Source organism: Pseudonaja textilis, chromosome 1 (assembly GCF_049901715.1).
Source record: "Pseudonaja textilis isolate UNSWEBS1 chromosome 1, rPseTex1.2, whole genome shotgun sequence".
NCBI classification, from domain to species: Eukaryota; Metazoa; Chordata; class Lepidosauria; order Squamata; family Elapidae; genus Pseudonaja; species Pseudonaja textilis.
In genome coordinates, this window is record NC_141990.1 from 236,294,241 (window position 1) to 236,322,238 (window position 27,998).

The following is a 27,998-nucleotide window of genomic DNA, read 5'->3' on the forward strand; positions in this document are numbered from 1 at the left end:
GAACATCCCAGTCCAGTAGTATTTTTAGCCTCCAAGAAATTATTCGGCTGTTGACACTTCCAGGAGTAATGGATGTTTTCTTGATCAAAGTCCTTTCTGTTTTTCCTACAGGTGAGTGTGCTATGATTTTTTTGAATAACACCTTTCAGTCAGATATGATTTGAGGAGTAGGGGAGTAGGTTACTAAAATCTTCTGTGATTCTGTCTTAGGAAAAAGTACATTTATTTAGCTGCCAATGTTATAATGTGACAGAGTTAATGGGCCTTTTAACACATGGTGACGGTTGCTTTGCCATCTAGGCAATTGCCTTGAGATTATATCTAAGATTTCCTGTACCATACCTTTCTCAGCTAGGTGTCATCTGCCAGTGTGGCCCATCAGAATACTTTTGCATTTAAGGGATGAACTTGAACTGTAGTTTGGAGAAGAGGAGGAGGAGGAGGAAGGGGAGCATTTTTCCTTGTGCCTTTGTTAGGAGAAATGAGAATTGCAGTGGCTCTGTGTTGTAAGTTCCAGCATACAACTGGCTGCCATTGGAATTTTAGCTTGTTTGCATTTGGGAGTCCTAAGTACAGTTTCTGTAGTAGAGCATTAGGAAGATGAACTTGAGGGAAAGAGGTAGGAATTGTTAAGTAAGCAAAGGAAGCAGGCAGAGACATTCTTAAATCCTGGGAAGAGAAGGAGGTAAAATACAATCAGACTTGCAAAATGTTGTTTTATAGCCTATCTCGATTAGGTATGGTTGATTTTTTCCAGTGGAGTCTGTTTCCTGATCTAGTCTACATCAAACGGCAATCTTGCAAGCCGGATTGCGCTTTTTCTTGTTTATTTCCTTCAAGGTCATTTTCCTATCCTCTACAGTTTCAACACTAAGAATAAAATCAGTGAAACATCTAAAAAGTCCAGACATGGACTGGACTTATACATTGAGTTAAACCATAGTTCGTTTTCTAACCCATAACTCCTAATTGCTGGGTTTATATAACATGCTAAATCCAAATTAAACAAGCCATAATATAGCTTGCTGCAATCCCGACCATTGTAGATTATATTGGACAAGACTGTGTAATGATCTAATTCGATATGCAGTGACTTCCTGTTGTGAAAATATGAAAAGAAAGAAAAGAGCCAGCGTATTTTGACTCCACTGAATTTAATGGCGGACTTTTGATTTACCCACCACCTATTTTGTGAATATAATGATGCATCAGTATTGGAATTAGAGGATTCAGCTGATGGAACTTGAGATCCAGACACAAATGGCAGGATTGGAAGATTTCCAGTAAGAAAATTGCACAGCTGAAAGCCTAATCCAGGTCAAGGCTAATAGCTCTTTGTTAAGAAAGAGGCTAGGAAATCATAACAATGGAGTTTAAACTTATGCCATTAATGTAAAAAGATCCTTCTTTTCCTGCTTCAACATTCATTCCTTTAGCATTTTTGTAACAGACTCAGTTCCCCAGAATTCTTAAACAAAGATGTTTAAGGTTTATGCTGTTAAACACTTTTCCTGAATCTATGGGATTTTGTTCTGTGCAAAGCTGATCCATTGTGATGAGATTTTAGGAACAAGATCTAACCTTAGAGTCTGAATTTGTATGGTTGTTATCTGTTGATTCATATTGCAAGTTGTAGGAAGTATCTCCAGAAAAATATATTCCTGTGTTTTCATGTATTTTCTCCATTCATAAAATTATTCCAGTCATGGAAACAACACATAATTCTTAAATGAGAGTGTTGCCTTTATTTATATTGTAAGCAAGGCTATAATATACGCAAAGACCCACCCAGCTCTCTTATTTACAGTATTCTGGTCTAAACCGGGGTTATTTTGGCTTATATCTTGATTTCCTGGACAAATATGGTATTTAGACTCTGACTTTACCACCTAGGTAGGAATTTTTCAAAACAATAATAACCCTAAAGGAAACTATCTTAGAAAGCACAATTCTGTGAAACACAAACAGCATTGTCTTGTTCACATTTCCCTCAAAATGAATGCTTTTCTTCAGACTCAAAGCAAATAAATGCACATGAGAAGAGGGACCATCAATTCTATATTTAATAAGAATACAACTTGGAAGCGTTTAATGTTCCAGAAAAGGACACATTTGGAATGTGAGAAATGCTTAAAAATGTGTTGTGACTGGAAGGATTGAGTCTGCCAGGAGTTTTGAATCTGATGCATCTGAAGATGGAAGGTTTGAGCCTGCCGTGAATTTGGAGTCTGAGGCATCAGAAGACACAGATGTGAGCCAGGAGGATGAAGGAGTGTCGGAGACACGGTCGTCTCCAGAACCTTCCACTTCATTCATACCTCATGTGTCAGCAGCTGATCCACAGAATGAGCCAGAGGCTTCAAGTGAGGACGAGACTGACGGATGTTGGCTTGATGCTAGGACTAGAAGAAGATTGAAACGTCAATCACAATCTGAAAAGAGACGTCAAGCCAGGGATTAATTAGAGAGACTGACACACCCCTCCAGGGGATTTAAGGAGGCGTGCTGGCTCTCAATCTTTGCTTGGAGCAAAGTGCATTTTGGGATTCGGAAGAATACGTTTGACCCTCTTGGATGCAGCATCGTGATTTATAATCAGCTTGGACTTGCCAGACAGATTCTAGGAAGACTGCCAAGGACTGTGTAAACAGAAACATTTAACTCTGCATTGTCTGTGTTCGTTTGTTTGAGCATTATAACTTTGGAACTTTAGATTCTCAGCTGAGGATACTCAAGTACAGAGATTTCAGAAAGACTGAAAGGGAAAGGCATATCAGAGTCCATGCTTTGTGTAGATTAAATCCTGGACTAGGGTTTTCTTAAGGCTGAGAAAAGTAGAATCTGTCTGGGATACAAAGACATCTGTACCTCTGTATCCATGACAAAGTAGGCAGGGATGAAAGTGATATGTTTGGTCTGTTCCCTCTCTTCAGCATCTACAGATTGGGAAGTATAATATCCTCTCTTTCTATCATCACCACCATCCTATCCCCTGTTGTAGCATTATTGGACTGATGGTATAATAACACAAGAAAGGGGTCACGGTTGTTTCTTCATTTCATTATACCACAGAAACTTTATACAATTTATGGCTTAAATTCATAGAAACAAAGGAGTAGCATTCATTGTAACTGAGGAGTTTCATTCCATCATGCCTACATTGCAACTTAAGCATTTTATTAAGGCCGGGGGTGGGGGGCAGTGTAGCAATAGCACTTAGACTTATGTACCGCTTTACAGTGCTTTACAGACCTCTCTAAGTAGTTTTACAGAGTCAGCATATTGTTTTCAACAATCTTGGTCCTCATTTTACCCACCTTGGAAGGATGGAAGGCTGAGTCAACCTTGAGCCTGGTGGGATTTGAACTGCCAAATTGCAAGCAGCTGGAAGTCAGCAGAAGTAGCCTGCAGTCCTGCATTCTAATCACTGCGCCACCGAGGCTCAAAGTACTGATGAATTCCAGTACATTGGTCACAGAGTGAATGGCTATACAGGTAGCAACTAGCCACTGAAAGAGAGAGGTGGACCAGGCACTGCAGCCAATCAGAGCTGGGGATGATGCTAAATTGAATGAAGCATGATACACCAATCACGTGAAAGGCTGAAAACTGCTCAGGATAGAAAAGTAAAGCTTCAGACCTACAACAAGTCTGTCAATAAGTATAATGGGCTGAGAGTAGAAGGAGGACTATATTGTCACTTCCTGAACTGAAGAATGGTAGGAAGCCTGTAGTAGCTATGGGACAAGTAGAAAATGTGAATTGGGTCCATGATTGATCCTCATGATCAAATGGCATAACAGGTGTTGTGTGATCAAAATAAAACAAAACACTAAGCAGGGTTGGGTCTGGATAATGCTTAGATGGTAGCTTCCATGCACAGGGCTATAGACTAATATGAAAAGTACTAAAGAAGTTTAAAAATCCTAGATGGCGATGGTCCCCATTTCCATATTGTGACTTAAGAAAACTACATGAAAAGCAGCAGGAATTTGGAAGAATAAATCTCTGGTCCCTGTCACTGACTCAGATTGGATTCCGCAAGAGAACAGAAATACAATAATTGCAATAACAGTTTCCTGGTTATCCTAAAATAAGTGTTTTTGTTTTAACCCTAGGAGTGTTCCTAATTATGCTTTCCATCATATCCATCGATTTCTTTGGTCTGGAAGTTGCTCATGCTGGTTATTTGATGTCCTACAGTGGAATCCTTCAAATGGTAATACAATGGGCATTGACAGCTTATCCTCATATGCCTGTGTGTGTGTCAGTGTGCATAGATGAATTTAATTTTAGATATATAGATCATCAGCTATATACCTCATCAGAGCTATGATTGCACCTTTGGCTATGGCCTCATCCTGTCAAATGGTCTACTATGCTTTTCCCTGGGATACAGTCACACATTGCTGGGAGCAGAGATTTTGTGCTTAGGTCAAACCCTATTTGAGCTATTTGTATTATTCTGAGCCTGCAGGGTGATCTGGTCCTCATCTGCCACCAACTTGTCAGTATCTATGCATTGAAGAAGAATATCTGAAGCATCTACTCCCATCTTTGTTATCCATACTTATAGCCAGGCCAAGATTCAGAAGGTGGGGAGACAGGGGAGGAGCTGTTCCTAAAACTTAGCCTAATTGAGTTGGGTTTTTTTCCTCAAGAGTTGGGATATCTCTTGTGATATTCTCCATAGCCTCTCTTCAATAGTTAAGCAAGAATATTTTTGAATATTGCTAATATAACCTCTTATTACCAGGAAGTCAAGGAAGTTGGTTTGGACTTTTCTCTTGCCAAAAACAACCTTCCTTCTAAAAGGAAGCACTTTCATCTTCAGACAGGTCATGGATATTTGCTATTTAATACGTTGCTGGGAGCAGACAAGCCTGGAAGGATTTTTCAGATACAGTATTCTAGATACCAACTCACCAGTTGGGGAAAAAAAATCTCTTTGTTTTATCATGCAGGTTTTAATTTTAGTTTGTTAAAATGCAGCGTTAACAAAAAAATTAGTTATGAAAGTTGTCAAATCAGCCTTTAGGCTAAGCCTCTCTGTGAAGCATACCTCAATCACAGTCATCTCTTGCTTTTACTAAAATGATTTCTGTTTTAATATCTTTTGGCCTTAGAATCACAGAGATCCATTTTACTTTTCAAATAATTTGCTGTCATTTATCAGATACAAAGGCTGGGAAGGTTAAAAAGGCAGGGAATTTCCAAGGCCTGTAATTGGATAAGTGATAATTAATGTAATGCATTAGCAGAAGTTTCCGCTGTTTTACTCTATTTTTAACCACACAGAAGAATAATTTTCAGTGATCTTTATTGCTCTGAAGTTTATACAGAGCACTGATTGCTTTTGTTTAGTGTGGAGCAAAATGAATGTTACCTATTTTATTTAGAGATCTGGTGCCAGTGGAGAATTTCTTTTTCTCTCCCTTCAAATATCCAAACTCTTTGCTCCTGCAAATGGTTTTCTTTTTAAGCTTTAGGGAAGAAAGTTGGCTGATTTTGACCCTGAAACATAGAAAACAAAACTGTCCTGTTTGTTTTAAACTTCTTTCTCTGTGTGTGTATGTGCAGAACAAAATAGCGTAGTTATATGGAAACTCAAACAGACACACACCCATTGTGTATGAGAAGGAAGGAGGCATCTGCTGCAGTGGGAAGAGAGCACCATTTGTTTGTCTGTTCTCATAGCACACATTCCACATTAAGAACAAACCGGGAGGGGATGTTATGCTCCTTTGGAATAAAACATTCCTCATTCAAGAGGTTTTGCCTCTGCTCTTTAACATGCCAAAGACCCTTCCTTCTTCCTAGAACAGGGGTCGCCAACTTTTGGACCTCAGGGACCACCAAACTCATAATTTCAAATCCCGCGGACCATTAATATGAATTTTGACTGATGGTGGTTTGCTGACATTGGTGGGAAAGTTGGTCCCATATTCTAGAGCTGCAGTAGTCACAGGACTGGCCCTTTGGTCATCCCGGAGCAGCTGCTCCTCCAGTCCATGGCAGGCTGGTGCACTCGGGTGGAGGAGCAGCTGCTCCAGGATGACCAAACGGCCAGTCCTGTGACTACTGCAGCTCCGGTATATGGGACCGACTTTCCCACCAATATCAGCAAGCCACCCCGGGGCGGATTTCCCTCCCCCACTGTTGGTCTTACCTTCCAGTTCCAGCTCGCATGGCTCTACTGAAGGTAAAGTTTGCACTCAGTTGAAAAGTGGGGGCCGGGGGGGGCGAGCCATGTGAGCAACGCAGCCTTGTGTTCCCGCACAGCCTGGATTAATTGCTTTGGGGGAAGTGCTTTGAGGGGGACATTTCTCTGCGGACCACCAAAATTTTCTCACGGATCACCAGTGGTCCCTGGTTGACGACCACTGTTCTGGAGGGGGAAAAAAAGAGAAATATCTAATTTTCTACAGCTTTAAATCATTTGTTCTTACAACTTTTCTCCTTCAATAGCACTTATCTTCATTGTACTTTTAATTTAGTGATTGTGAGATCACAACATCCTTCCGAGGCCATCAAAGATCCCTCCTCATTTGTTTGGAAATCACTCCAAAATAGTGTCTCTGAACAATGCTAAAGGTTTTTTCTTAACCAGTGATGTTTTAAGTGCACAATCCATGAAAATGTCTTCAAAATTCAATTATTATTTTTTGCGTCACACTTTCCACTGAGTTTAAACAGGTCTGTTTTTCCAAGAGATGGCTATGAAATTTTCATTCAAAACTTCTCAAACGCAGAGAATCCCCAGTAATTGTTAACAATTATTTTCCACAATGTGTTGAATAAATATTAAGTTAATTAGCCCAAACATGTTTGTTTTTAATAACAATGTGATAATAATAATCAAAATTATTTTTATTGTTTTCAGTTATGTCTTGCCCCACACTTAGAAACTCACGAAAAATGTGATACACCAAATTCTTATTATCTTGTCTTCCTCTCCACCAAACAGTTTTATAAACAAACTACTCTCCTTATGTCAATGTGTTTAGTAATTTCACAATTGATGCCAACTTTTTCCAATTCCTATTTCTCCCTAAAAAACCCTACTAGTGAGAGTTTGCATAAAGCTCTTAATATCAACAACTGAATAATGACTTCCATTTAGAAGGGCTTTACATAGAAGATTGTCAGAAGCTGATGGCATTTAATCCTAGGAAATATCCTGGGCACATTCCCTAGAAGGCAGCTGCAATGCCTTTTCCTCATTTCCTGCACCTTACCAATTTAGCCCCATGTCCTTTCAATGTCTTTGTACTTCTTTTCAATATGACATGTGACAAATCCCACAAGACTGAATGCAGAATTAATCTCTGGGGGAAAAAAATCTTCCACCTCCTCTTTAGTCAATCATTGTCTACTTGCACCTATAGCAAATTGCCCTGGCCAAGATAGAAGGATCTTCTCCAGTTAATTATACAGTTTTGTGTGGTAATACCAAAGCATATGTTCTGCTAATTCAAAAGATGAACCATTCTACCCTTGTTGTAATATCCATACAGTGTGATCCTTTTTCAACTAGCCAGATTGGTATTTTGGTAAAAACACTCCTGGTATCTTTTCGATGTTTGGATGGCTCAACTTTCCAGATACTGCTTAGACTGAGGAAATTGGTAAAAGAGATTTTTCCTTAATTTTAATTCCTGATTTTTTAAAAAAAATCTTCTCAGTCTATGGAGACTCTCATTCATCCAGGTCATGGTTGTCACAAAGGAGCTTTTTCAAAAGGCAGCTGGACTTCCTTTGTTTTTTCATTAAACACAAAACAAAGAAGCCAAAGGAAGTCCAATAGCCTCTTGAAAAAGGTCCTTTGTGACAATCTTCTCAGTCACATCTAAAAGTTGTGGTTGAGTTTATGAGTAAAGTCAACCTAGTGAATAGGTAGGATGAAAGAAGATACAGTCAGGTAAACAGAATTTATGCAGAAATAACATAAGGGAGTTGTGGAACAAAATGACCTCTTTTTCAAAAGGATTATTAAAAAACAGATCTAACTTGGAATAAATCAATTGTGATATTCTCAATGGGTAACATGGCCAAGTTGAAATTGTTTGTAGCACACAATTCAATGACAGGAGTATAGGCAGCCTGATTTTATTTGCATGCTTGTTTGTTTATCAAATTTATACAGTTTCCCATCTCATTAAAAATGATTCTGGGTGGCATACAATTAAATAAAACAATGAATATATAAAATGGTCCTTATTTAAAATATAAAACCAGAGCAAGGAGAAAGTGAGTATGAATTGTAATGATAAACCATCTTGAAATATCACCAGTGCCCTGGGAGTTCTAGGTTTGATGACATAGCAAAGGCAATCACTTTATAGTACTTTACAGAACTCTCTAAGCAGTTTACAGAGTCAACATATTGCCCTCACAATCTGGGTCCTCATTTTACCAACCTCGAAAGGATGGAAGGCTGAGTCAACCTTGAGCCAGCCAGGATCGAAGGAATTGAACTCCTGGCAGTGTGAGCAGAGTTGGCATGCTATACTACATTCGAACCACTGTGCCATCATGGATCTTGGCCAAGTCTTGAGGGACTTGTGAAATGTTAAGAGGGATGGAGCTAACTTCACACTAGGGATTGGGCTAGAGAAAATGTTTCATGATGCAGGCGCCATAGCAGAGAAGGCCCATCTCCTGGGAACTGTCAAATCCCTAGGAGACATGACCAGCAAAATGGGTCTCTCCCAGATCTCCTGGGACAAGCAAATGTAACTGGAGAGAGATGGTCCCTCAGGTAACCTGCTCCCATTTCATGAAGGGCTTTAAAAATTAAAACCAGCATCTTGAATTGGTCCTGGAAGCATGCATGCCATTCCATTCTAGAGCAACTGAATCTTCTGGATACTCTTCAAAAGGAGCCCCATGTAGAGTGCTTGACAGGAATCCAATCTGGAGGTGATGAGGGAATAAGTGACTATGAGCAGAGCCCCTGGTCTAGGAATGGCACAACTAGCACACAACACAAAGCTGCGCAAAGGCCCTCCTAGCTACAACTGCCAGCTGCTCTTTGAGCAGGAGAGGTGAGTTCAGAAGGACCCCCAGATCACACACCTGTGCACCTCCAGATCGTGCCTGTGGCTACCTGTCTGATGGAAGAGAAATTGAGTTTAATATGAAAATTCTTCAACTATCATAATAGTTGAATACATCCAGGAAAAAAGATTAATTATAAAATTAGGAGTTCCTTTTTTCTATAGAGGAGATCCCAGGAAATATAACAACCATATGTATAATCTAAAATGTATTCAAAGGCACATCCCAAATCAATGAATCTGATCAATGAATTAATAAAAGGTTTTATTTATAGTAGGGACAAACTTCACATAATGTTAAAAAGTGGTCTTGCAGATTGGGGGGAGGGGAGCAAGCAATATTCTAGATATTAACATACAAATAGTAATATATAGTAATGAAATTTGACATTTCCAGTATTCTATCTTCTTCTACTATAGCCAAATCTTTCAAAGTCACATAACAAGGAAAGAAAGGAAATGTAAAAAAAACCAAACTCTTAACTAATCTAGTCCTTTGTATGTCCGCTTATCCTCTGCTAGAGAGAGAGAGAGGAAAAAAAACAAAACAAAGGACATTCTTGTCAATGTCATCCTTACCAAATCCAGCCTGCGTTGATTTAGGACTTAATAATTGTAGTTTAGGAGGTAAGGGAAAGGATGAGGTAGATGTTCCTTCTAACTGTGGTGGAGAAATGACAGCTCACAAACCTTGTGCAGCTGCACTGTTGCAAAAAGAAAAAATGTTTTTGGGGTTATAGAACAGCTGAGCTAGAAATAAATTAGTTCTATTTACGCTACCTTCAAAATGTAGTTAGAACAGCTGATTAAGTCATTAAGACAATCCCTGCTCAGTACAGGAATCCAAATCAAACTATCCCTGGCAGATGTTTATCTTGTCTTCGATGGAACATTTCCAGTGAAAGGAGGCTCACTACCTCTTTTACTATTAAGAAAGGGTTTTTTTTAATTGAATCAGAATTTCCCTCTTGATATCTTCAACCCATTAGTTTCCTCTGTGTGTCATCTTTTCAGGTATCTAAAGAATTCTCTCATATCCCTTTTCTGTTGTTGTCTTTTCTCAAGACCAAACATGCCCGGCTTCTTCAAACTCTTTTTCTGGGACTTACATCTAGCCCTCCCCACCTGCCATCACCACCAGCCAAACATCCTTGTTGCCTTTTTCAGAGGTTTGTGTAGTTTGTCTAAATCCTTCCTTAAATATATTGTTTAACCCAATATCTAATGTAGAGCTGAACAACACAGAGTTCTGTAGAGTATCGTTCACTGTTGCCGTAGAGGATTTAACAGATTCAAGTTACAGATCATTGGAAATATATTAGAAGAAGCATCTTGATAATAAAACTGTAAGGCTGAAAATAATACCGCTTCATCAGATGCAATATAAAATGTCCAACATGAGTAATAGTAACAACTCATAAAAATATACTGCCATTAATCAATCAATTTGGATGTCAAATAACCATTAATGAAACTGTGCTGCACCTTCGAGCTGCAGAATTTAAATGGCCTAAGAATCATGAATAAAGTTGGACTAAAGTTGCTTTTGGGTCATTATTTTACTTAGTCAGACTTCTGATTTGGCTAGGAAAAAGAAATCTTGCTGTATACATGTGTACATGTCAACCTCCTCCACTTTATTTTTAGAAACATTTTCAGTCTCGTGGAATTGAAAAAGACTGTTTGCAATGCAACATTTTGGTTTTGATTATGCTGGTTTTAGCTTTGGGAGTGTTGGTGTATGCTACTGAGCCTTTCTCTTGTCTTTGCGGTTCTTCATGGTCAAATTCAAAACAAAATGAACAGTGTCCATTAATATGTGTTGCTACTTTTCTACTGACTTCAGTAAAACTGCATTTTATTTGCTTACACATTCTTGTACAAATCTGACAAAAATGACCGACTCCATCAGCAGTTCTGGTTTCTCTGTTGTAGTCTTTGGAATAAGAGCCTTGGTGGTGCAGTGGTTAGAGTAATTGCAGGCCACTTCTGCTTGCAGCCAGATGCCTGAAATTTGGCAGATCGAATCTCACCAGGCTCAAGGTTGACTCAGCCTTCCATCCTTCCGAGGTGGGTAAAATGAGGACCCAAATTGTTGGGGGCAATAGGCTGAGTCTGTAAACAGCTTAGAAAGGGCTGTAAAGCACTATAAAGCAGTATATAAGTCTAAGTGCTATTGCTATAATATTGAGTCTTGTAATACTACTAACCTTAATGTTGATTTCTTGTACTGGACTTCGTGTATGATAGCTATGCTATGCCTTTTTTCATTTTTCAGCAGTATGAATATTTTTTTTGAAGGCAGAAAAAATATTTAGAGATTATTTGTTAAATCAATTCAGGTACTTCCCAAGACTGGCTTCCTCCCAAAAAGGAGATTAAACTTTATCTCTACTGTGTATTTTTCTGCTTTAAGATCTGAAAATATCAGCAGGATTTATGGCACAGTTGCTGTTGTTAATGATGCATGAAAGGAAGAAAGGCAGTTTTTACTCTTTGAATTGCTTCGTTGGGAGTTTCCAATCAAATATTTCCCCTAAAGATTCGGAGGCTTATATGGCTTTGAAGGAGGACAAAGACAAATTTGTTTCACCTGCAGCTTGTGTACATAGCCAAGGGCGGCTCTTGTTATGTCACTTGCAAACTATTTCCTTCCTCTTTGGTATATTGATAATACAACAGAGTCCTGTTAAGGTAAAGAGCTTTCTCTTCATATTACTTCAAAGAAGGTCATGTTACAAAGGCAAGCAGAATTCGAAGGTAGGTGATGAGGCCTACCAACTTGCTTGAAATGGCCAAAGGAAGTTCAGTATGGAAGCATTTTTCAATATGGACTTCTAAAAAGTACTTAAGAATAGAATTCTTTATTGTCCAAGTTTAGGTATTCAGTATGGTGTTTGGGGAATTAAATACCAAAGGTATATAACCAAGTCCCTAAATCAATCCACATTCCTGAAAACAAAATTTGTCTATATGTGTGAAAGTTGTCATTAGCTACCTCTATACTCTACGATTCCCTCGGACACAATTAACTGGAAGAATTGCTGGGAAAACTGGTGGTTCTACAAAGGAGTTGGTGGAACAATATTTAGTCATACACAGGCTAACAATGGGAAGAGACAGATTAAAATGCCTATTTGTATCTACTGAAGGAATTGTACATTTACCAAATTTTGGGGAAGGCTGCTATATTTCAAAACAGAGGAGATCAGAAATAGATAATAGTTAAGGATAGCTGAAGAAAAACTCAACATCATTATAGAAAACCAAATCCCAAGGATCCTTTCCACCTATAGGTGATACTGCAAAGTTTAGGTAAGAATTACAGGCTGCATAGCCCCACCTATTATGGGACTGCTGAGTCAGTGACCCTGAGTTCAAAAAAATGCCTGAAGTCTGGTAAGCCTCCGCCCTTTGGTAGAATGCCTGTAGGAGGAGAGGGTGTGATTCATGTGAGCTAGCAATTTTTCCTAAGTAGCTAATCTATGTAGCCATTATTCCATGGTACATTATGTTGTATGAGATGTTGCAACATGCTAGTAACTGCTAAGTGGTATCGGGTAGCACAAAACCTAATGCATCTTATCTAATACTCATAGAAGAGACATAAGAATAACTTGTTCTCTTGTCATTTTCAGAATCAGAGGCTACAAAACACATCCACCTTCATTTCACATATCCTTGACTCAGTATCATTCCATAAAGTGCATTAATGATATACAATTATGCTGATATAGCTACAGGCTAGCATTTGGGTGTGTTACACAATCGTTAATTTAAAAACTTAGTAGCACTCTCACCTGATCATTTCCTTTTAGTTTCTCAGCTATTGTCAGGTGATAGAAGAGAGAGCTATAATCTGTTGACGAGTTCAGCATCTAATTTCCCTTTGAACTCCTGTAAAAATAGGACCTTGTTCAATTACCTTGACTAAAGACATCTTTCTTTTCATGTGAAGGAGACATTTGGTCCCTTCTGAATAGGAGGTTGCAAGATTTCTTGATCTCCCATTGTCTCCTTTACTTTTGCAGGGCTCTTGAGATGTATGAATACGACATATTTTATAACAAAAAGGGGGATTCATCCTCTATTGCAGTGATGCCTAAACTTTTCATTGTCGCGTGCCAAAAGTGCATGCATGTGTGTGCGTGTGCATGCATGTGTGCCTGCACCCATAATGCAATGTCCGTGTGACCCCCCAGCCCCCCACATGCACCATGTGTCTTTGTGCATGCACACACGTGTCCCTCTCACTCCCCACCCTCCATGCATGTGTGGCGGGGGGGCGCATGTGCATGTGCAGTGGACCTGATCCCGGGCGCTGGCTCTCATGCCAGCAAAGATAGCTCTGTGTGCCACTTTTGGCATGCGTGCCATAGGTTCGCCATCACGGCTCTATTGCAATGTGACCAAGTATATATATCCGATAATGAATTACATGAACATATTGGCAAATATGATTACCTGTTTGCAGTACTCAGATTAGTCAGTGGTCTGGTTCTGTAAAAAATAGTTTCTTGGGTTAATCTAGGCCACGGGTGTCAACTCATAGCACCACGTTGCCGTCATACGACGTACTGCAATGTTTTTCCCCTTCGTGGAGCTGGGCTGGGGGGTGGCCTACGCATGACACATGGCCACCAGTTTGACATCCCTGATCTAGGCTGTCTTACATTATAATATTAGCTGTGTTTGTGAATTATTTTGCTTGAGCAGCCTCCCAGCATAATGTCCTCCATACCATTTAAAGTCCACTTCCAGTAGACTTTACATTTGAACAGTCTTTCTGCAGTTTATAGGAATTCTTTCAAAAATCACTGGAAGAATACCGTACTGGGGAAAAACTGTCTTTGAAAATTACTCTTCTTGAGTGCAATCCAAGAGACAGAAAGAGTTATGAATCTTTCTCAGTGAAGTATTGCCAGCTTTATACTTAACACTGTGCAAGGGACTTTCTTTTGAAAGACCAGAATATCCTGTTCCAGTGCAAGCCTCTCAGGGTTCACAGAATATGACCTCTCCAAGATTTCAGATTTGAAAAGCCAATTTCTGCTGTAACCCCACCGGTCCCTGATTATTAGAAGCATTCATTCTGACCCGAAGAGGCAGCAATTAAAAAAAAAAAACCCTGTAGAAGATCCTGATTCTGTCTGCCTTATAGTATCTTCTTCCCCAAAATTTCTACTGCTGGCAGCTGATCTTCATCTCTGCTGATCGTCTGCTCATGGACTGATACATTATGCACCCAAACCCCACTCCCACATTCTACAATCTTGACCTGTGGAATTTTTATCTCTTACATTTGTTAGCCAACAGTGTAGAAGTCTTTCTTATTTCACATTACATTTTCCCAGACTACCTTACAAGGCAAAATGTAAGCAGCTTTTCTCAGACTACCATACAAGGCAAAGCACCGTGTGCTATCACATTGGCATTGATTAAATTATCTTTATGAAGAACAATTTGTGATGGATGATGGAACTATTAGCAAATTTTCCCCACCCTCCTTCTCCATCAGTCCATTTTCTATCGGGAATAATCTTTCCTGAGCAATACATTAAATGGATCTTTTATCTTTTATGGTCTGCTCTAGCAGAATAGCAGACAGAACAGCTGTGTAGCTTACTTGTTCTGTAATTGTGATGCAATCACCACTGGTCTTCTCATATTGCTTCTGCTCTTTTCTTTGTTTGCTGAGCAATTTTAAGGGAAAAAAACACTCCGATGGAAGAGGGTGTGTATCTGTGAGTGTGTAAATAAGCCCAAAGTCCTCAAAACTAGGGCACTGTCAAAAGTAATTCTGCTGTTGTGAGGGATAGATTGGATAAGCAATCCTGTACCTGCTGTTATTAGCATGTTAGAGCACATATTCTGATGGCATGATCTGAAGTTCAATAGTGAAATACAGTAGAATTTCATTCAAAGGACCACAGCCATAAAACTGGCAGACAAGAGTGGGCTTCTGATTTTCTGATAGTCATTTAGGATTTAACAGAAACTTTTTGCAATTTTGTTCCATGGAACAGTAAACTCTCCCTGCATCTCCCCCCTCCCCCCAAAAAAGAATCAAGAGATGATACAGTAGTAATTACAACACTTCCCATGGCCCCAGCTGTTCTTTTTCTATCAGCTGCACAATGGCTACCTTTTGTAGAAATCAGTGTAGAAATGAGTGTGTTAAAAGATATATTTGTGGAGTCTGGGAACTAGTCTTTAGGGTGGAATCTCGAACCTTATAATTAGTTGTTTAGTACAATGGTACACCCAAGGAAAAAAACTATACATTTAAGAACTATTTTGAGGGATCAAATTGTGTTGTCATTAATTTATTACCTACTTTTCTACATTTGAGCTTGCTTTTTTTCCCTCTATAGCTTCCCATTTAGATAGTGTTGATAACTTCCCTGGTAAACATTTGAATTTTTCCTGCCTAGGGATGTTAACTAGATGGTTTGATCCATTTGTATTAAAAATCCTGTCACTCAAGCACCTAGTGAAGAATTTAATTTCTGTTGATTCCTTTTTATTGAAACCTTATATGCATAATGGTGGATTATGAATTATTTTTCCCCAAATGCTAGTGTACAAATATACCTTTAGTAGGGCTCTGAGCACTAAGTTGTACTGCTGTATTTCAATCCATTTCTAAAAAGTATAATCAGTGGGTTTAAGATTTTAGCTGATATCTTTTAACTGGCATTTTTTTAATTATCCTAATTAACTGTGTACCATATCAGCAATATTTAAAAGCAGGAGATGAGGGGAGTTAAAATATTCTTACTAAGCATTCATATTTTGTCTGTGCACTATACACTGGAAACAGATATAGTCTTCATTTTGCTGAGTAAAGTGACCAGGATCAAATTTGTTAACATTTTATTATTTTTAAAAAATCTCATTCGGATGAAAGATATTTTTGGAAAATTTGTACTTGTCTAACTTACATTTCCAAATACATTATATTTCTTATGTTCTAATTTAACTTGTATTGTTTAGAGCAGATTCCTCAACATGATATCAAAGCACTGAGAGAGATCAATCCTATATGGAATTATAGGGAACTCCTATCTTATTGTAATTGGTTGTGTTTTTAAAACATTTGTTGAAATAATACCACTTTTTAAAGACACAGTGGTATGTTTCGATTACTCCTTTGACATTTCTCACTTTAATGATGAACCAACTGTTCTCTAATTTAAATAGTAACCTCATGCCCATTCTTACCAAATGTGTAGATATTTTTCCAACTCAAAATGCCTTCCCAGCTGCTTCCCCACCCCCACCCCAAAAAAGGCTTATTTGGTGTGACAAATAAACTGTTTGAAAGAGGTGATTAAATGGTTATAGATGGGAACTGTTTGAAGACCAGCAGTAATGAGAGAAGAGTCCTGTTGCTTCTCCTTAAAAACCAACAAAGGTCCATCGCATGGATTTATGTATAATGTTTTCTTAAGCTGTAATGTCTTTATGTCATCACCATAATATAATTTATTTGGTCCATTTCAAATATTATGGGCACTCTTACAAAATGAATGAGAAGGTGGATTTGATCAAAACACCTGTGAACACCTGGGAGATTTATTTTTAAACATTCATTAAAAAAAATAAAATTAGGACAATAAACATGGCATGTATCACAGAATATACTGGCAGGAACATTAATGATAGAAGACAGGAACATATAATGCTATTCAGTCAATTGAACATTTCCTAGATATAGTATAATTTTGGATCTGGATATTCTGCAAAAAGTATTATTTAGTATGAGCCTGTATTTAATCTAGAAATTTCTTAGACCTTGATGTATCTGTGTTTTTCTCTCTCTCTCTTCCCTCCCCCCGCCCCCCAGGTTGTTCAGGGCCTCATAATTGGAAGATTAACCAGTCGGTACACTGAGCAGTCTTTGCTTATGCTGAGTGTTATTGTTTCATGTGGCGTTGGCATTGCTATGGTAAGATTCAACACAATTTTATATTGCTTTGGATTACAAAGTCCTGGAATAATATCCACTGCAGATTATGCAGTTGAATCTCAGGAAAGAAATGGGAAGTAAACAAAAATTATATTTATAAATCCATTCAAATGGACAGCAATAATCAACGAAATAGTGAAAATGTACACTGTTTTCCAAAAATTCAAATACCATCTGGCCGAAACGGCTCATCATTTCGGATCATATATTTAAAGAGTTTCTATTAATACGAGTTGTTAAATTTTAACTGATCACAACATGATATTAAAATGTGAGCAAAATAAGCTTCAATTCAGAGAACAAAGTAAAGTTTAGTAAGAAGTACAGTTAGTCTTTGACTTACAACAGTTCATTTAGTGACCATGCAAGGTTACAATGGCACTGAAAAAAGTGACTTGTCACCTTTTTTTACCCTTATGAACATTGCAGCATCTCCATGGTCACATGATCAAAATTAAAAAGTTTGGCAAAGTGACTCATATTTACAGCATATTTCCAGTATTCCAGTGTCATGTGGAAGCCAGATTCCCTCAACAACTGTGTTACTAGCTTAATAATTGCAGTGATTCACTTAACAACTGTGGCAAAAAAGATCGTAAAATGGAGCAAAACTCACTTAACAAATGCTTCGCTCAGCAGCCTAATTGTTCAGCTCAATTGTGGTCGCAAATCAAGAACCACATGTACATTGAGACACACAGCCATATACACACCCAGCATCTAACTTTTGATGCATCTCGGACAAAAGGCTTACTTTGGGAAATGGACCACACAAACCTTAAAAGAAAGGGATCAGAAATAGATTCCCTTAATTACTACTGACAGAAAAGTGAGGCTGTTGTCCTCTTTGCAAATAAAACTTTTTGAAAGCTTTGGGCTTAATCATCCAATAAGAAAGTATCTATCTCTTTGCCTTTGAAGGAAAAAAGAGATCTTGATGCGACTTGAATGAATCCCCTGGGACATCTATGCCCGAACAAAGTGTGCAGCTGATAAAGTTAGCTGATAAAAAAAGATGTATATACGGAAGACATTTAACAAAGATCTCAAGTTACACTTCCCTCATCCGCCCCCGTAGAATCACTTCCCCTCAGTGGCCTCCGAAATATGCAGGACTGAAATTAACTGAGGCCAGCTGTGCTGAAAAGGAGGCCTACAAAAGTTTAGGAAACAGATGAAGGGAGAGAGAAAAAAGAGGTAAAATGGAGAGCAGTAAACAAGATGCCCCAGATCTCAAGCTGGGGCCAGACAGAGTTCAGCCTGATCACTTTTCAGAAGAGGCATCTTGGAAATAAATGATGGTCTTTGAGCGGAAGCACAGCCCAGTAATAGCTACAGAAAGTTGAAGCACACTTCCATTTAATTCTTAGGTGACAGTTGATAGGAAGAATTTTCCACTTGAAAACTTAAAGAACTGTTACTAGTTAAAGTAGACCAGAGGCAAAGATGTGTGATCCCTCAATGATGCTCCTCACTGACCCAGCTAGAATTCGCAATGGTTTCAGGGATACTAGATGTTCTAGTTTGACTATGTCTGAACGGCCCCAAGTGTCACATCTCTAGGAACTAAGTCTGGCAGAATAACCATGCAAAAATCTCCTAAACTGAGAAAGTTTAAATTGTCTACATTTTCATTAATATTTAAAAAGGCACCATTCAAATTTATTTTGGGGAGTGCTCTAGCACTAAGAGAATATGCCTTTGTGTGAAATGAAAACATCAAGCATTCTCTTTGAGCTCAGTGGGCTGATATTGGATTTTTCTCACCACTCCAAGATCTTGAACAATGTATATTGTGAATGGAAAGAAAAGAAAGACTGGAAGCAGAGCATTACTTCATTTCCAGGAAATTTAAAAGATGTATTTATTTGCAAAGCATTCTTACAGTGCTGAAGAGAAGACAAGGCAGCAGATTGGGGTTGGGCAGACAGAGCAAAAAATTGAGTATGTCAACTTAAATTGTGCAATCAAAGCTTCACTTATTTTAATGTGAATCTCATATTCAATTCACACAAAAATGGGTGGAGTTACGATCAAAGCTTCACTTATTTTAATGTGAATCTCATATTCAGTTCACACAAAAATGGGTGGAGTTACGATCACATTGTTGTGGCTGTCATCTTGACTTTTTTTTTTTTTTTGCCATAGCCAGTGGACACTACTGATGTAAGGGTAAACAACAGCCATTAGCTTTTTAGCTCCTTATCTGTATCTTATCAAGCTTTTTCTAGGATCGAATATTTTTGTTCAAATAGTACAGTCAAGAAGCCCAAGACACTCTCATTTATTGGGCCACTGACTTCAAAGATTTTTTTTTAAATAGAGAAAAAATGGCAGGGATGGAAAGCTCATGTGAACATTTTGCCACCAATCCCACAGCTTCTTGGGGTCTTTAAAAAAAAAAGCTGTGGTGATTTTTGTTGTATTCCCCATGATTCTTGATTCTTATTTCTGTTATCAATCAGCCATATTCTTGCCATCATAAATATCAAATTTTGTTTATAACTCTGGGAGGTGAGGAAACACCCTCTTTGTCCAAACCATGGTCAGCACCGTTATGGATACTGAATTTGCATACTTCTTTTTTTAATCAGTTATTAACTGCTTTTCAGCTGTTAAGAACCTTTGGAACAAATTTTACAGTACCAGGTGAATCTTGTTAAATTCTTTGTGAAAGAAACTTTAAATATAAGTTTAAGGGCTTTAAAAAATTTCTTTTTAAAAGATAAACAGCAAAAGGTGATCAGAAGGTTAATTTTGGAAAAAGTACGAACTAACTAAGGGTCCAGGTGAATTCGAAATAAGGAGGGAATGCCGCTGTTTTGAATTCCTTAAAAAACATAATAGGCTGAGATTGAAGGTTGGACACTAGAGGAAGGAATTGAAGATTACAATTGCAGGAGAAGAAAGAATTTGACTGACTAATACAGAATGGAGATGAGACTTCACCATTGGAGATATTGAGGGATGTTTATGAACAATGATCCCAAAAGTAAATTTTAAAAGTGTCTGCCATTACAGACAGGTTGTGTTTAAAAGATGCTATGGAAAAGGAACAAGTTTTACTGGATGAGACTGATCTGAAAGTGGTTTTAAAAATGACAGTCTACAATAATATGGGAAAAGTTGTTACACTGGATATACAAATGAAACCAGTTGATGCTTTAATAAATAAATGGGATATACAAACAAAAAATGCAACCTGGATAACATCCCTATATTGGATCTACAAAAGCAGCTTCTTCCGGTATTGAAGAATTTTGTGAAAAGTGACAAAAATGAAAAGAAAGCAAGTTCTAGGACATTATTTGAAGGGATTAAACCAATAGCTTTCTACAGACAAATCTTTCCCATCAATTGGTACTTGACTTTCAGAACTCAGAAAGCCAAGGATTCAATTAATGACTTTTTGCACACAAACTGGGGTGTTTACCAATGAACATCTCCCGCAACTGAAGAAATACTAGAAAGTCATTCCAAAATCTAGAGTCCATGTTTATGTGGAATTAAGATTCTAAGCGTCTATACTACAGTAGTGTAGTGCAAAAAGATTGACCTTGCCATACTGTATATACAAACTGATTTGAATAACTGAGAGACATTTCAGCTCATTGAAGTTCAATTAAGTCACTTCCAAGTGAGCAAACCAAACTGGTTCCCCAAATCCTAAATTCCATGTGCCGCCTTTCATGTATTTGGAGAAGCATGATTTAATTTTAATTATCTGTGCTGATATTGCTGTACATATCATATTAGGGAAATATTATGTTGCAAAGTTTAGCCCCAAGACAATTCTGGGAAAGAATTTGGAGAAGAACCAAGAATATACTGCTTCCTTTCCTGAGCTAAAGCCATGTAAGGAGAATATTTCTCTCATATACAGTGTACACTAGTGCAGGCTGATACAGCAAACGATGAAGGTAAATGATTGAATCAGTCATGGAAAATTTGATGTTGAACAGGCCCAACCCATCCTCTCAGGGTTCCGTAGTGTCCTAATTCACAGGGAATCAGTTATCTTAGATCATGAGTCACTCTATGGATAATTGAAAATAGAAACTTCCTGGACTGTTAAAAGGTCCCAATGATAAATGGCAACCTTTGACTCCTATGAGACTGGAGAAATGAATATTCTGCTGCAATTTATCCTTTAGGTTAGGAGCTCTTGGCAGGGACCTTCAAGTACTAACAGTTCTTTTCCATTAGGAATAATCTTAAACTGTTCATCAGCTATCCATTTTGTATTTAAACTATAAGAATCCTAATTAAATCAGAACAAAGAGTGAGCAGTGGAGCCGATCTGCTAGAAGGAAGAGGAATAAAAATATTTGTAATAATCAAGCCAGCATGTTGTAAGGATTACAAATTTCATCCACAATATGTGACTATGTGAAGAACTGTGTCAGATCAGCTGATGCTTTGGCTGAGACTATGTGAAGATAAGAGAGAGAGTAATTTTTGACTATATTGTTATATAATAGTGGAGGCAGGAGATGCTATAGACCATGGGTGTCAAACTCGTGTCGTCATGACATTGTCACATGATATATTGTGACTTTTTCCCCCTTTGCTAAACCGGGCGTGGGCGTGGGCAGTGTGTGATGCATTCAGCATGTGGGCTGTGAGCTTGACATCCCTGCTATAGACAGCACCAAAAGCTTCCCCCATTAAAAATTGACAGTATCCCCTGCTAACATCAGCAGCCTTCATCTATGAAAATAATTTTTAAGTCAGTAGTCAGTAGTCAGAGGTGAACCAATATTATCTATAATACGTACTAATCCTCAGAACTGTGACTGTGGATGTTAAGACACAGTGTCAGCTTTGGAAGTCATTTTGAGAGTCGATGCTCCGACCCTGCCACAAGCCTGAGAAAGTGGGAGAAGGAAGGTTTCAACTGAGTAGCTTTAAGTAGATAAAATAAAATTCTTTTGTTAGTTCAAGGTCATTGAGTATGGCGCAGAATGAAATAATAATCTGACTTTAGGACAGATCGTGATTGGGCCATTTGATGTGATGACGGCCAAAGGGGGATGGATTTGTAGTTTGAATATTGAAGGAAGCCCGAAAACTTTCAGATTTGGGATTCCACAGATGTACCAGTTTTACTATCCAAATAAAGGTACCTTTGAGAAGTGTCCGTCTCGGAGTTATTGATTGGAATGAGGTTTGCTGGAACGCTGAAACACGGATAATTGCAAATATTTCTTATTTGCAAGTTGTGACTGCCAGTGAATCATTCTGCTCCTGTGGTGGTGGTTCAACAAGCAGAAAAAGTGAGTTGTGCCAAGTCCAGATGATGTTAGGCTGTCCCGGAGTCCCCTGGGGTGAAGAAACAAACGTTAAACAGTTCAGCTATAATCTGCCACTAACAGGGGCTATATAGATGTGTTATTTTTGAAAAAATCTAATAATAACTGCCTAAACAAATATCAGCTAAGCTTCTTAATAGCATCTGTGGCCATTTGTTCCAGATCATCAGGACCTGATAGATGTCTCTTTATTTCACAATTTATGAATTTATTTCACAACTTCTCCTGAACAATCAGTATTCCACTCTTTTCGGCCAAATCCCTCCCAAGTCGTTTATGCAAATAGATGCAACCAAGTACAGGCAGTCCTTGACTTATAACCACAATTGAGCCCAAGATTTCTGCTGCTAAGTGACCCATTTGTTAAGGGGCTTTTGCTTCATTTTATGACTTTTCTTGCCACAGTTGTTAAGTGAATCACTGCAGGTGTTCAGTTAGTAAAAATGATTGTTAAGTGAAACTAGCTTCCCTCACTTACTTTGCTTGTCAGAAGGCCGAAAAAGGGGGAATTACGCACCCCCGAGACACTGCCAATGTCATAAATACGAGTGAGTTGCCAAGTGCCTGAGTTTTGATGACATGACCACGGGAACGCTGCAACGGTCGTAAGTGTGAAAAACGGTCCTAAGTCACTTTTTTCAGTGCCGTTGTAACTTCAAGCAGTCACTAAATGAACTGTTGTAAGTCGAAGACTATCTGTAGTTCCTGTGTAAGCCAATATGTTTTGGGACAAATAGATTTGAAATCATTTGTGGAACCTGACAAATTGGCAAGAAGATCTTCCTGAATATGGGTAGCTCATTTTTGTGACCTGCTACTCTTCTTTCTCACAGGTCTTGATGACCAATGTCTTTCATTACTGCCTCATTGTGCCCCCCATGGTGTTTTCCTTCAGTGTTGTCGGTGTCATTACCGATATCATCCTGACCAAGTCAGTCCCTGTTTCCGACACAGGTAAGGCTCAGTCAGTGGAGGGATTCAAAACTTTTTACTATCAATTATGTAGGCATGGCTTGGTGGGTGTGGCTTGGCTTGGCTTGGCTTGGCTTTGTGGGTGTGGCTTGGTGAGCTTGGCATACTGTAAGGATACTGCAAAATCCCCATTCCCTCCCCACCCCACTAACCTGCTTTGCAGCTCCATTCTCCTGTGCAGGGCAATAAAAGAAGACCCAGCTGATCAGCTGGGACTCAGGAGGCAGAGAAGAAATGGGGGCAGGGCCAGTCAGAGGTGGCGTTTGCTGGTTCTCCGAACTACTCAAAATGTCCACTACCGGTTCTCCAGAACTGGTCAGAACCTGCTGAATACCAACTCTGGGCTCAGTCTTTTCTCTTTCTGATTAATGTTTCCTTTCGGATGTGCTGCTTTCTTTTGGTTCACTGCTTTCCAAAAATGAGCATTGGCAACGGTCTGGTACATCATGCTCTTTCTGACTAGGAACTTTTTAGAGCTCTGCAGGAAGAGATGCCAAGTTCCAAAGTCTCTGCAGCTTTCACATAATTGGATGCAGAAAAGGATCGTCTTACTGGAATTGCCTATCTGCCAAGCCGGTTAATACTAGTTAGAATCAAAAGAGCTGGAGTTACTAAAGGAAGGAAGCCAGTGACCCATATTACTTAATGACCCAGTTTTTAACAAAGAAGTAAAATCTTGCAGCATTTCCTGAGATTAATTTCCTAGAGAATGTTCGTTCTGCATAGCAATTTTTCTGCCTGGACTTTGGATAATATGTGACCCGGTCTGAGCTTCAAGACAGATCCCACCCCACTCCACCTCGTTACACAGCCAAGCAACTCCCCTACCCAAATGCTCTTTTCTCAACTGCTAGCTCCAGTCAGAAGCCCTTCAGAACAGCCATTGAGATTAGATGTGGGATGATGGCAGTTCTCATGCATATGGGCCACACATGGGTTAATTCTCAAAAGCTTTAGATGTCTTAGATCAGGGGTAGTCAACCTTTTTATACCTACCGCCCACTTTGTATCTCTGTTAGTAGTAAATTTTTCTCTAACCGCCCACCGGTTCCACAGTAATGGTGATTTATAAAGTAGAGGACAAAACCCCTACCGCCCACCGTGAAAGCTGGAACGCCCACTAGTGGGCGTTAGGGACCAGGCTGACTATCACTGTCTTAGATGCTTCCTCTCTGAACAATCCCTAACCCGGGGTGTCAAAGTCGATTTCATTGAGGGCCACATCAGAGTTCTGTTTGATCTCGGGGGAGGGGGTGTGGCTAGGGACATGGCCAGACTGACATCACTCATCGAGGCTCCGTTTTCGGCCACAACAGCTTCCTGCAGCCCCCTGCCAGTGAAAACGGAGCTTGTGGAGGCCACATGCGGCCCGCCTGGGCTCTGTTTTTATGCGCAACAGCCTCCCCATGCTTCATTTTCATAGGCAGAGGGCTGCAGGAGGCTGTCACGGTCAAAAATGGAGTATGGGAGGGCCACACACAGCCCTCTTGAGCTCCGGTTTTGGTGGCAGATGTACCATGGATGGCCCTGCAGGCCAGATCCGGTCTTGAGTTTGACACCCCTGCCCTAACTGATACCCAAGAACAACATTCTAGCCCAGAGTTCCCCAAACTTTACAGCTTTGCAGATCAGCTGGGGAGGGGCGATGGTTCTCTGCAAACAGCGGCAAGTGCATGTGCAGGCATGCATGCCCAACACTTGTGCAAATGGAGTATGTGTGCACACGCTAGCCACTGCTTGCACAAATGAACATGTGTGCATGCACTTGCCCACTGGTTTGCACAAGTGGGGATACACATTCACAGACTCAATTACCACTTCCACGGCCTGGTTCTGAAGGGCTCAATACCCGGTAGTGGGCTACGGCCCGGGGGTTGGGGACCCCTGTTTTAGTGTTTAAAATCTTCTAGCTGTGGACTAGGAAACAATGATTTTGATGATGGTTGTCTATAATAATTTGCTAGTTGATAAACTATCCAGAGAAACTAAATAAGAATTTAAACTTCATTATCTAAGTAAATATTGGGAAGGGCCTCACTTCTCTGAATCAAATTTTAACGAAAATGCAGCTGAAATGAAGTTTGCTATTGCTAGTCACCGTGTTTGTGGCCTGGACATTCTCTGCACTCGCTCCTTGTTGGGTTCTAGCCAAACCTTTTGAAATGGAGGGTGTTTGGGGAGGTTGAAAGCAGCAGCTGCCACTGGCCCAGACTGTTTCTCAAAAGAGCTTTTGTCAGGGAGACGAAGCCTGCTCAGCTTGCTTCCTTGGCCCAGAGGCAACCTGAATCATTATGTGGAAGCCAGTTCAACAGCTTATCCTGAGTCTGATTTGCGTCAATGATTATGAGTTGACAGTTGAGAAGGACTGCTTACATCGGCTTAAAAGCAGCAGAAAATTAGGAACAAGGCTTAGGAACAGTGTAGACCAGAAACAGGATTTCGGGACCTAAAGGAATAGAAGCAAGGGTATCCGTGTGCCTGGATGTTCATTCATACATATTGCAAAAAAAAAAGGGGGGGGGGAATCTATGAGTTTTCAGCTCATCCCCCATGTGTTATGGATATATGTGTCAAACCTTGCAGCAGAAGGGGCTGGTACTGTCTTGGGGGTATTAGATAGGGAATGACAAGTCACTGGGTAAAACATGTTTGGAATTTGTGCTATATTTAAATTTGAGGGTTTGAAGTGAAGCACAGAAGAGCCTTAAACATAAGCTCGTAGCTAGCACAGTTCCTATCCTTTCAGCTCTAAAAACAAGTGGTTAATTCTATCATGCAAAGAAGTGCTAATCTTCCAAAAAAAAGTAAACTAGGGTCAGCATGAGCCAAAGGACAAGATATATTAAACATTTAGGCTTTTCTTTTTTTTTTTTACTAAATCCATACCTAGCAATTACTGCAGTGCAAGTGACTCCCAAGCTAACACAATTATTTTTTAAAACAGCTTCAACACCCATTTTTGGCCAGGGATGGAGCTGCACATTACCGTCCCCTGTAGATTTCCTCTGTCACACCCATTGCCATCCCCTGCAAGTGGAGAGCAACCCATTAAATGATTCTTATTGAACTCTTGGTGTGCAATTATTTTCATTCTTGTTTTACTGTCAAGTGGGTGGTAGTCTTCCAGCGAAGAAAATGTCCAGATAATTTAAGAAACATAAATAAGAAAAGTACATTAAATAAAATGTTATAGGCAATGCTTAAATCAAGCGAAACTCACCATAATAATACATAAAGCATAGTTTCACTGATCAGGAATGAAGCGGCAGCCCAGTGTTCTAAATATTTCTCTTATAGAATCCATTTCCAAATCTGACGGCACAGAACATACCTCCCAAACACTGACTGGGTATAAAGGCCAAGCCTCAGTTCCTGCTCCCTGCCTCACTCTGTAGGAAAGGGCTAGTGGTGGCATTATCATCCTCGTCATCATCCTCGTCATCATCATTACTGTGGTGGTAGTTTGCACAGTCAGGCAGCTGTTTAGACTCTATTTGGCATATTTATCCACCAAGGGTAGGCAGATGTTGTTTGATGGTGTTAGAGGTATCATTGCAGGATTTAAGTTGTTTTAAGTAAAGCGGTCTTCTGCAATTGACGATGAGGATTTTTGTCAGTGGCAATGATGTTTAAGTGGTGCTACAGTTATTTTGCAATTGCATCCAGGGCACTTATTACTGTTGGTGATTTCTATTTGTTTATTTTTTGCCACAGTTGTTCCACTTTTATCTGCAGGTCTTTGCATTTTGTGATAATTATATAAACAAAAATGTGAAATCACAGCTGCTAGTTCTTTAGCTGGTGTTTTATTTATTTGTTTGTTTGTTTGTTTGTCAATTGCTTACAAGATAATAGGTATAAGTAAAAACATAGTTATGAATACATGGATACATATAAGAAAAATAAAAAAAATAAAAGAAACAATAGGACAGGGACGGTAGGCATGTTAGTACGCTTGTGCATGCCCCCTACAAACCTCTTAGGAAAGGTCAATAGTAGACAGTCTAAGGTTAAATTTTGGGGGTTTGGGGAAGAAACCACAGAGTCAGGTAGAGTATTCCAGACATTGACCACTCTGTTGCTGAAGTCGTATTTCCTGCAATGAAGTTTGGTGCGATTAACCTTGAGTTTGTATCTATTGTTTGCTCTTGTATTGTTATGATTGAAGCTGAAGTATTCATTGACAGGTAGGACATTGCAATGTATTATTTTATATACTATACTTAGATCGGACCGAAGGCAGCATAGTTCTAGTTTTCTAGGTCTAGAATTTCGAGTCTGGTGGCATAAGGTATTCTGCAACGAGTAGAGGAGTGGAGAACTCTTCTTGTGAAATATTTCTGGACTTTCTCAACTGTTTTAATATCAGATACGTAATGTGGGTTCCAGACTGATGAGCTGTATTCGAGTATTGATCTAGCAAATGTTTTGTATACTCTAGTTATTAGTGTAATATTACCAGAGAAAAAGCTACGTAAGATTATGTTAACAACTTTTAACGCCTTTTTGGCTATGTAGTTGCAGTGGGTTGTAGCACTTAGATCATTAGAGATGAGTACTCCAAGATCCTTGACAGAGTTTGGATCATCAACAAGGTCTTGATGGAAACTTCCAGTTGCAGGCTTCGGCAGCAGCAGGAATCCACAATGCTGCAGGTCCCTGCTGCGCTTGCCGCTGAGGTAC

General features: G+C 39.3%; 1 protein-coding gene and 1 long non-coding RNA gene across 4 annotated transcripts in view; one reads left to right on the forward strand and one right to left on the reverse strand.

The window, feature by feature from the left end:
- SLC67A1 (solute carrier family 67 member 1) overlaps positions 1-27,998 on the forward strand; it is an 84,797-nt gene that overhangs the window by 52,246 nt on the left and 4,553 nt on the right. The window contains exons 6-9 of the mRNA XM_026706450.2: positions 1-111; positions 4,119-4,219; positions 16,909-17,010; positions 23,177-23,297. Coding sequence (XP_026562235.1) covers positions 1-111; positions 4,119-4,219; positions 16,909-17,010; positions 23,177-23,297 — 435 coding nt within the window. The remainder of the gene's footprint in view (positions 112-4,118; positions 4,220-16,908; positions 17,011-23,176; positions 23,298-27,998) is intronic.
- LOC148128105 (uncharacterized) lies at positions 10-26,708 on the reverse strand. Of its 3 annotated transcripts, none has more exons than XR_015740763.1 (4): positions 26,536-26,708; positions 22,158-22,353; positions 6,170-6,388; positions 10-2,402 (listed from the first exon to the last, which is right to left on the reverse strand). It is a non-coding gene; the product is annotated as an uncharacterized LOC148128105 (long non-coding RNA). The 3 variants fall into 3 exon arrangements; XR_015740765.1 differs by having other exon boundaries at positions 1,723-2,432; XR_015740766.1 differs by lacking the exon at positions 10-2,402 and adding an exon at positions 5,337-5,514.